The sequence below is a fragment of the Petromyzon marinus genome, assembly GCF_048934315.1.
Source record: "Petromyzon marinus isolate PM22_M1 ecotype Great Lakes invasive population chromosome 75 unlocalized genomic scaffold, UKy_Petmar_22M1.pri1.0 chr75_unloc.4, whole genome shotgun sequence".
NCBI classification, from domain to species: Eukaryota; Metazoa; Chordata; class Hyperoartia; order Petromyzontiformes; family Petromyzontidae; genus Petromyzon; species Petromyzon marinus.
Window position 1 is genome coordinate 97,501 of NW_027422616.1, and position 9,744 is coordinate 107,244.

A 9,744-nucleotide genomic window follows, 5' to 3' on the forward strand; every position below is an offset into this window, starting at 1 on the left:
GGTGTCTGTGTGGGTGTCTCTGTGGGTGTCTCTGTGGGTGTCTGTGTGGGTGTCTGTGTGGGTGTCTCTGTGGGTGTCTCTGTGGGTGTCTGTGTGGGTGTCTCTGTGGGTGTCTGTGTGGGTGGCTGTGTGTGGGTGTCTCTCTGTGGGTGTCTCTGTGGGTGTCTCTGTGGGTGTCTCTGTGGGTGTCTGTGTGGGTGTCTCTGTGTGGGTGTCTCTGTGTGGGTGTCTGTGTGGGTGGCTGTGTGTGTGTCTGTGTGGGTGTCTCTGTGTGGGTGTCTCTGTGGGTGTCTCTGTGGGTGTCTGTGTGGGTGTTTCTGTGGGTGTCTCTGTGGGTGTCTCTGTGGGTGTCTCTATGGGTGTCTCTGTGGGTGTCTCTGTGGGTGTCTCTATGGGTGTCTGTGTGGGTCTCTCTGTGGGTCTGTGGGTGTCTCTGTGGGTCTCTCTGTGGGTCTCTCTGTGGGTCTGTGTGGGTCTATGGGTGTCTCTGTGGGTGTCTCTGTGGGTGTCTCTGTGGGTGTTTCTGTGGGTGTCTCTGTGGGTGTCTGTGTGTGGGTGTCTGTGTGGGTGTCTGTGTGGGTCTATGGGTGTCTCTATGGGTGTCTCTGTGGGTATCTCTCTGTGGGTCTATGGGTGTCTCTGTGTGTGTCTCTGTGTGTGTCTCTGTGTGTGTCTCTGTGGGTGTCTCTGTGGGTGTTTCTGTGTGGGTGTCTCTGTGTGGGTGTCTCTGTGGGTGTCTCTGTGGGTGTCTGTGGGTGTCTCTGTGGGTCTATGGGTGTCTCTGTGGGTGTCTCTGTGGGTGTCTGTGTGTGGGTGTCTCTGTGGGTGTCTGTGTGTGGGTGTCTGTGTGGGTGTCTCTGTGGGTGTCTCTCTGGGTCTATGGGTGTCTCTGTGGGTCTCTCTGTGGGTCTATGGGTGTCTCTGTGGGTGTCTGTGTGGGTGTCTGTGTGGGTCTATGGGTGTCTCTGTGGGTGTCTCTGTGGGTGTCTCTGTGTGGGTGTCTCTGTGGGTGTCTGTGTGTGGGTGTCTGTGTGGGTGTCTGTGTGGGTGTCTGTGTGTGGGTGTCCCTGTGGGTGTCTGTGTGGGTGTCTGTGTGGGTGTCTGTGTGGGTGTCTCTGTGTGGGGGTCTCTGTGTGGGTGTCTCTGTGGGTGTCTCTGTGTGGGTGTCTCTGTGTGGGTGTCTGTGTGTGGGTGTCTCTGTGTGGGTGTCTCTGTGGGTGTCTGTGTGTGGGTGTCTCTGTGTGGGTGTCCCTGTGGGTGTCTGTGTGTGGGTGTCTGTGTGTGGGTGTCTCTGTGTGGGTGTCTCTGTGTGGATGTCTGTGTGGGTGTCTCTGTGTGGGTGTCTCTGTGTGGGTGTCTCTGTGTGGGTGTCCCTGTGGGTGTCTCTGTGTGGGTGTCTCTGTGTGGGTGTCCCTGTGGGTGTCTGTGTGGGTGTCTCTGTGGGTGTCTGTGTGGGTGTCTCTGTGTGGGTGTCTGTGTGGGTGTCTCTGTGGGTGTCTCTGTGGCTGTCTCTGTGGGTGTTTCTGTGTGGGTGTCTATGTGGGTGTCTGTGTGGGTGTCTGTGTGGGTGTCTCTGTGGGTGTCTCTGTGGGTGTCTCTGTGGGTGTCTCTGTGGGTGTCCCTGTGGGTGTCTCTGTGGGTGTCTCTGTGGGTCTATAGGTCTCTCTGTGGGTCTATGGGTGTCCCTGTGGGTCTCTGTGGGTCTCTATGGGTGTCTCTGTGGGTGTCTCTGTGGGTCTCTCTGTGGGTCTATGGGTGTCTCTGTGGGTCTCTCTGTGGGTCTCTCTGTGGGTGTCTGTGTGGGTGTCTCTGTGGGTGTCTCTGTGTGGGTGTCTCTATGGGTGTCTCGGTGGGTGTCTCTGTGGGTGTCTCTGTGGGTGTCTCTGTGTGGGTGTCTCTGTGGGTGTCTCTGTGGGTGTCTCTGTGGGTGTCTGTATGGGTGTCTCTGTGGGTGTCTCTGTGGGTGTCTGTGGGTGTCTCTGTGGGTCTATGAGTGTCTCTGTGGGTGTCTCTGTGGGTGTCTCTGTGGGTGTCTCTCTGTGGGTGTCCCTGTGGGTGTCTCTCTGTGGGTGTCTCTATGGGTATCTCTGTGGGTATCTCTGTGGGTGTCTCTGTTGGTCTATGGGTGGCCCTGTGGGTCTCTGTGGGTCTCTATGGGTGTCTCTGTGGGTGTCTCTGTGGGTGTCTCTGTGGGTCTCTCTGTGGGTCTCTGTGGGTCTCTGTGGGTATCTCTGTGGGACTATGGGTGTCTCTATGGGTGTATTTATGGGTCTCTCTGGGTCTATGGGTGTCTCTGTGGGTCTCTCTATGTGTCTATGGGTGTCTCTGTGGGTCTCTCTGTGGGTCTCTCTGTGGGTGTCTGTGTGGGTGTCTCTGTGGGTGTCTCTGTGTGGGTATCTCTATGGGTGTCTCGGTGGGTGTCTCTGTGTGGGTGTCTGTGTGGGTGTCTCTGTGGGTGTCTCTGTGGCTGTCTCTGTGGGTGTTTCTGTGTGGGTGTCTATGTGGGTGTCTGTGTGGGTGTCTGTGTGGGTCTATGGTCTCTCTGTGGGTCTGTGGGTGTCCCTTTGGGTGTCTCTGTGGATCTCTATGGGTGTCTTTGTGGGTGTCTCTGTGGGTGTCTCTGTGGGTCTCTGTGGGTGTCTCTGTGGGTGTCTCTGTGGGTGTCTCTGTGGGTGTCCCTGTGGGTGTCTCTCTGTGGGTGTCTCTGTGGGTGTCTCTGTGGGTGTCTCTGTGGGTGTCCCTGTGGGTGTCTCTGTGGGTGTCTCTGTGGGTCTATAGGTCTCTCTGTGGGTCTATGGGTGTCCCTGTGGGTCTCTGTGGGTCTCTATGGGTGTCTCTGTGGGTGTCTCTGTGGGTCTCTCTGTGGGTCTATGGGTGTCTCTGTGGGTCTCTCTGTGGGTCTCTCTGTGGGTGTCTGTGTGGGTGTCTCTGTGGGTGTCTCTGTGTGGGTGTCTCTATGGGTGTCTCGGTGGGTGTCTCTGTGGGTGTCTCTGTGGGTGTCTCTGTGTAGGTGTCTCTGTGGGTGTCTCTGTGGGTGTCTCTGTGGGTGTCTGTATGGGTGTCTCTGTGGGTGTCTCTGAGGGTGTCTTTCTGTGGGTCTATGGGTGTCTCTGTGTGGGTGTCTCTGTGGGTGTCTCTGGGTGTCTCTGTGGGTGTCTCTCTGTGGGTGTCCCTGTGGGTGTCTCTCTGTGGGTGTCTCTGTGGGTATCTCTGTGGGTATCTCTGTGGGTGTCTCTGTTGGTCTATGGGTGGCCCTGTGGGTCTCTGTGGGTCTCTATGGGTGTCTCTGTGGGTGTCTCTGTGGGTGTCCCTGTGGGTGTCTCTGTGGGTCTCACTGTGGGTCTCTGTGGGTGTCTCTGTGGGTGTCTCTGTGGGTCTCTCTGTGGGTCTCTGTGGGTCTCTGTGGGTATCTCTGTGGGTCTATGGGTGTCTCTATGGGTGTATTTATGGGTCTCTCTGGGTCTATGGGTGTCTCTGTGGGTCTCTCTATGGGTCTATGGGTGTCTCTGTGGGTCTCTATGGGTCTCTCTGGGTCTATGTGCATCTCTGTAGGTGTCTCTGTGGGTCTCTATGGGTCTCTGTGGGTCTCTATGGGTCTATACGTGTCTCTGTGGGTCTCTATGGGTCTCTGTAGGTATCTCTATGGGTGTCTTTATGGGTCTCTAGGTCTATGGGTGTCTCTGTGGGTCTCTATGGGTCTATGGGTGTATCTGTGGGTCTCTATGGGTCTATACGTGTCTCTGTGGGTTTTTATGCGTCTCTGTAGGTATCTCTATGGGTATCTTTATGGGTCTCTATGGGTCTATGTGCGTCTCTGTGGGTATCTCTATGGGTCTCTATGGGTCTATGGGTGTCTCTATGGGTCTATGTGCGTCTCTGTGGGTATCTCTATGGGTCTCTATGGGTCTATGGGTGTCTCTATGGGTCTATGGGTGTCTCTATGTATATCTCTATGGGTGTCTTTATGGGTCTCTGTGGGTATCTATGCGTCTCTGTGGGTATCTCTATGGGTGTCTTTGTGGGTCTCTGTGGGTCTATGGGTGTCTTTGTGGGTCTCTATGGGTCTTTGTAGGTATCTCTATGGGTGTCTTTATGGGTCTCTAGGTCTATGGGTGTCTCTGTGGGTCTCTATTGGTCTATGGGTCTCTCTGTGGGTCTCTATGGGTCTATGGGTGTCTCTGTGGGTCTCTATGGGTCTATACATGTCTCTGTGGGTCTCTATGGGTCACTGTGGGCATCTCTATGGGAGTCTTTATGTGTCTCTATGGGTCTATGGGTGTCTCTGTGGGTGTGTCTGTGGGTTTCTATGGGACTGAGTCTATGGGTCTCTGTGTGTGTCTCTGAGTGTCTCTATGGTTCTATGGGTCTCTATGGGTCTTTATAGGTATTTCTATGGGTCTCTATGGGTGTATGGGTGCCTCTATGGATCTGTGTATCTCTGTAGGTGTCTCTAGGTGTTTATGTGGGTCTCTATGGGTCTATAGAGGGCCGCGATGGATCTGGGTGTCTGTGGGTCTCTGTGTATCTCTGTGGGTCTCTGTGTATCTCTGTGAGTGTATATAGGTGTATCTGTGGGTGTCTATGGGCGTCTCTATGGGTCTCTGTGTATCTCTATGGGTCTCTGTGGGTCTCTGTGTATCTCTGTGTATCTCTATGGGTCTCTGTGTATCTCTATGGGTCTCTGTGTATCTCTATGGGTCTCTGTGGGTCTCTGTGTATCTCTGTGTATCTCTGTGGGTCTCTGTGTATCTCTATGGGTCTCTGTGTATCTCTGTGTATCTCTATGGGTCTCTGTGTATCTCTATGGGTCTCTGTGGGTCTCTGTGTATCTCCGTGGGTCTCTGTCTATCTCTGTGTATCTCTGTGTATCTCTGTCTATCTCTGTGTATCTCTGTCTATCTCTGTGCATCTCTTTGTGTATCTCTGTCTATCTCTGTGTATCTCTGTCTATCTCTGTCTATCTCTGTATCTCTCTGTCTATCTGTGTATCTCTGTGTATCTCTGCGTATCTATCTGTCTATCTCTATGTATCTCTGTGTATCTCTCTGTGTATCTCTGTGTATCTCTCTGTGTATCTCTGTGTATCTCTCTCTCTCTCTATCTCTCTCTGTGCGTCTCTCTGTGTATATATCTCTCTCTATCTCTCTCTGTGTATCTCTCTGTGTATCTCTGTGTATATATCTCTCTATCTCTCTCTGTGTACATCTCTCTGTGTATCTCTGTGTATCTCTCTGCATCTCTCTCTGTGTATATCTCTGTGTATATCTCTCTCTATCTCTCTCTGTGTATATCTCTCTGTGTATATCTCTCTCTATCTCTCTCTGTGCGTCTCTCTGTGTATATCTCTCTCTCTATCTCTCTCTGTGCATCTCTCTGTGTATATCTCTCTCTATCTCTCTCTGTGCGTCTCTCTGTGTATCTCTCTCTATCTCTCTCTATCTCTCTGTGTATCTCTCTCTGTGTATCTCTCTCTATCTCTCTGTGTATCTCTCTCTATCTCTCTGTGTATCTATCTCTGTGTATCTCTCTCTATCTCTCTGTGTATCTCTCTCTATCTCTCTCTATCTCTCTCTGTGTATATCTCTCTCTATCTCTCTGTATATCTCTCTCTATCTCTCTCTATATCTCTCTGTGTATATCTCTCTGTGTATATCTCTCTCTGTATCTCTCTCTGTGTATCTCTGTGTATCTCTCTGCATCTCTCTCTGTGCGTGAGCCACATCCCCCCCACCCCCCCCCACCCCCCCCACCACCACCACCACCACCACCGCCGACCCTCTCGTTCCACCTCCCCGGGCCCTGTGTCCAGGTGATCGAGTCGGTGGAGAGGGGCTACCGGCTGCCACCCCCCCTCGACTGCCCCCCGGCTTTGCACACCCTGATGCTCGACTGCTGGGAGGCCGAGAGGGCTTCGAGGCCCAGCTTCGGGCAGATCCTGTCTCGCCTGGAGGGGCTGCAGGAGAACCCACGTGCTTTGGGGGGCACCGCGGGTGGACGGAGAGCCTCGGGGTGAGGAGGCGGTGGTGGGTGTGGTGGGTGGGTGGGTGGTGGTGGTGGGTGGTGGAGGTGGTGGTGGGGAAGGTGGTGGTGGTGGTGGTGGGGGGTGGTGGAGGTTGTGGTGGTGGTGGGGGTTGGTGGGGGTGGTGGAGGAGGAGAAGTAGAGGGAGGAGGAGGTGGAGGAGGAAGTGGTGGATGAGAGGGAGGTGGAGGAGGTGGAGGTTGAGGGGGAAGAGGAGGAGGTGGAGGAGGAGGTGGAGGTGGAGGTGGTGGAGGAGGAGGAGGAGGAGGAGGTGGAGGAGGAAGTGGTGGATGAGAGGGAGGTGGAGGAGGTGGAGGTTGAGGGGGAAGAGGAGGAGGTGGAGGAGGAGGTGGAGGGGGAGGAGGAGGTGGAGGAGGAGGAGGAGGAGGAGGTGGTGGAGGAGGTGGAGGAAGAGGAGGTGGAGGAGGAGGAGGAGGAGGAGGAGGAGAAGGGGGAGGAGAAGGAGGTGGATGAGAGGGAGGTGGAGGTGGAGGAGGTGGAGGAGGAGGTGGAGGAGGAGGTGGAGGGGGAGGAGGTGGAGGAGGTGAAGGGGGAGGAGGTGGAGGGGGTGGAGGTGGAGGTGGTGGTGGGAGGTGGTGCAGCAGGAGGAGGTGGTGCAGGAGGAGGTGAAGGAGATGGAGGTGAAGGGAGAGGTGAAGGAGTTGGCGGTGGTGCAGGAGGAGGAGCTCTCTAAGTCTTCCCATACCTGGCATTGCCCTTGTCCTGGTCGCCCTGCGGCGTTGTGGAGAATCCCCCTGCCCCCGGTGTAGGCCGCTCAATGCCAAGCGAAGCCATTGTTGCATTATCGCCATCAGAGACGTGCTCGCCAGAGCCACCGTAACGCGGCGCTCCAAATCCTTGCCAGAAGTCTCGACTCAGAAGCTTTCGTTGACTGCAGGAATTCAAATTTTCCGGGGGGGTCTTTCGGTCAAGGGTCGCGTCAGGAGGTTGGAGCCTCTTGCGTATGCGATCGGAAAGGTCTCCATCGCCCGTTGTTGTTTTTTTTCCTTTGAACCCGAAGACCCAAGGGATACGAAATCCCCGCGGGAGGTTTACCCCGAAGACCCTCGGCTCGTTTGAGCGCCTTCTGACGCAACGCCCCGTTTAACCACTGCCGGAACGGGGCACAAACACCCACTTGGTTCTAGATTTGAAGCTTTCGTGACTGCAAGGATCCACACTCTTTGGCCGAAACGCCGTGATTTTTGTTATTATTTTATTTTTTTACCTACCAACGTGACTTTACCGAATAGAACCAAAGAGTACCTGTTTGGTTCTCGCGGTAAAGTCACGTGGAATGGAAAGAATGAAATGATTTTAAAAATAAAACGTAATAGAATAGAATAAAAAATTAAATAGGATATAATAGGAAAATAAAATAAGATTAAACGTAATAAAATAAAATTAAAATAAACACCCTACTGCGATTACAATCAACGCAAACTACAATTCGTACTTGAACACCGGCGAAGGGGAGGCATCTCGCGGTGTAACCGCCGTTCACGCAGCCCGCTACAAATGCTCCGTAGAAGGGAAACAATAAAATAATAAAAATATAAATCAATAAAATTATTGTTAAACAATAAAATTATTATTCTTGGTTCTTTCGGTAAAGTCACCACCACCGCGTAGATAGGGGAAACAATAAAATAAATAAAAATATAAAACAATTAAATTATTGTAAAACAATAAAATTATTATTCTTGCTTCTTTCGGTAAAGTCACCGCCGCGTTGATAGGGAAACAATAAAATAATAAAAATATAAAACAATAAAATTATTTTGATTGAAAGCTTTCGTTACTGCAGTAATTCATATTCTTAGTTTTTTCGGTAAAGTCACGTTGACTTTACCGAAAAAACTAAGAATATAAATAAAATTATTGTAAAACAATAAAATTATCATTCTTGGTTGTTCCGGTAAAGTTACCACGTAGAAGGGAAACAATAAAATAATAAAAATATAAAACAATAAAATTATTGTAAAACAATAAAATTATTATTCTTGGTTCTTCCGGTAAAGTCACTGCCGCGTAGATAGGGAAACAATAAAATAATAAAAAAATAAAACAATAAAATTATTGTAAAACAATAAAATTATTATTCTTGGTTCTTTCGGTAAAGTCACCACCACCGCGTAGATAGGGGAAACAATAAAATAATAAAAATATAAAACAATACAATTATTGTAAAACAATTAAAGTATTATTCTTGGTTCTTTCGGTAAAGTCACTGCCGCGTTGATAGGGAAACAATAAAATAATAAAAATATAAAACAATAAAATTATTTTGATTTAAAGCTTTCGTTACTGCAGTAATTCATATTCTTAGTTTTTTCGGTAAAGTCACGTTGACTTTACCGAAAAAACTAAGAATATAAATAAAATTATTGTAAAACAATAAAATTATCATTCTTGGTTGTTCCGGTAAAGTTACCACGTAGAAGGGAAACAATAAAATAATAAAAATATAAAACAATAAAATTATTGTAAAACAATAAAATTATTATTCTTGGTTCTTCCGGTAAAGTCACTGCCGCGTAGATAGGGAAACAATAAAATAATAAAAAAATAAAACAATAAAATTATTGTAAAACAATAAAATTATTATTCTTGGTTCTTTCGGTAAAGTCACCACCACCGCGTAGATAGGGGAAACAATAAAATAATAAAAATATAAAACAATACAATTATTGTAAAACAATTAAAGTATTATTCTTGGTTCTTTCGGTAAAGTCACTGCCGCGTTGATAGGGAAACAATAAAATAATAAAAATATAAAACAATAAAATTATTTTGATTTAAAGCTTTCGTTACTGCAGTAATTCATATTCTTAGTTTTTTCGGTAAAGTCACGTTGACTTTACCGAAAAAACTAAGAATATAAATAAAATTATTGTAAAACAATAAAATTATCATTCTTGGTTGTTCCGGTAAAGTTACCACGTAGAAGGGAAACAATAAAATAATAAAAATATAAAACAATAAAATTATTGTAAAAACAATACAATTATTATTCTTGGTTCTTTCGGTAAAGTCACCACCACCGCGTAGATAGGGGAAACAATAAAATAAATAAAAATATAAAACAATAAAATTATTGTAAAACAATTAAAGTATTATTCTTGGTTCTTTCGGTAAAGTCACCGCCGCGTTTATAGGGAAACAATAAAATAATAAAAAATATAAAACAATAAAATTCTCACGACGGATTCCTCCCGCGGTCGATCTGCTCATGATGCCTTCCCGTACCCCCCACCCCCTCCCCTCCCCGCGTCCACAGCGGTGTCCGGTCGGCCGTCTACCACAACGTTCCCGAGCTGCTGAGTTTCCCGAGCGTTGCCGAGTGGCTTGACGCCATCGGCATGGCCATGCACCAGGCCAGCTTCCAGGAGGCCGGCTTCACGAGCTTCCCGCTCGTCCACCAGATCACCCAGGAGTGAGTCGCCCGCTCGGCCGCTACAGTCAGTCGCTCGCTCGCTCGGTCGCTCAGCCGGTCAGCCGGTCGGTCGGTCGGCCCGCTAAACCCGCCCGCTCACCCATCCACTCATCCACCCGACCACCCACCCACCCACTCAATCACTCACCCACTCACTGACTCATCCATCCACTCACCCACTCACCCACCCACCCACTCAATCACTCACCCAACCACTCACCCACCCACTCACTCATCCATCCACTCACCCATCCACTCATCCACCCACCCACTCACCCATCCACTCATC

At 49.5% G+C, this 9,744-nt stretch overlaps 1 protein-coding gene across 1 annotated transcript in view; it reads left to right on the forward strand.

Moving 5' to 3' along the window:
• LOC116958316 (ephrin type-B receptor 1-B-like) overlaps positions 1 to 9,475 on the forward strand; it is an 85,653-nt gene extending 76,178 nt beyond the window's left edge. Inside the window, exons 16-17 of the mRNA XM_076058488.1 lie at positions 5,810 to 6,009; positions 9,300 to 9,475. Coding sequence (XP_075914603.1) covers positions 5,810 to 6,009; positions 9,300 to 9,459 — 360 coding nt within the window. The 3' untranslated portion in view covers positions 9,460 to 9,475. The remainder of the gene's footprint in view (positions 1 to 5,809; positions 6,010 to 9,299) is intronic.
• Positions 9,476 to 9,744: the final 269 nt, after the last annotated feature.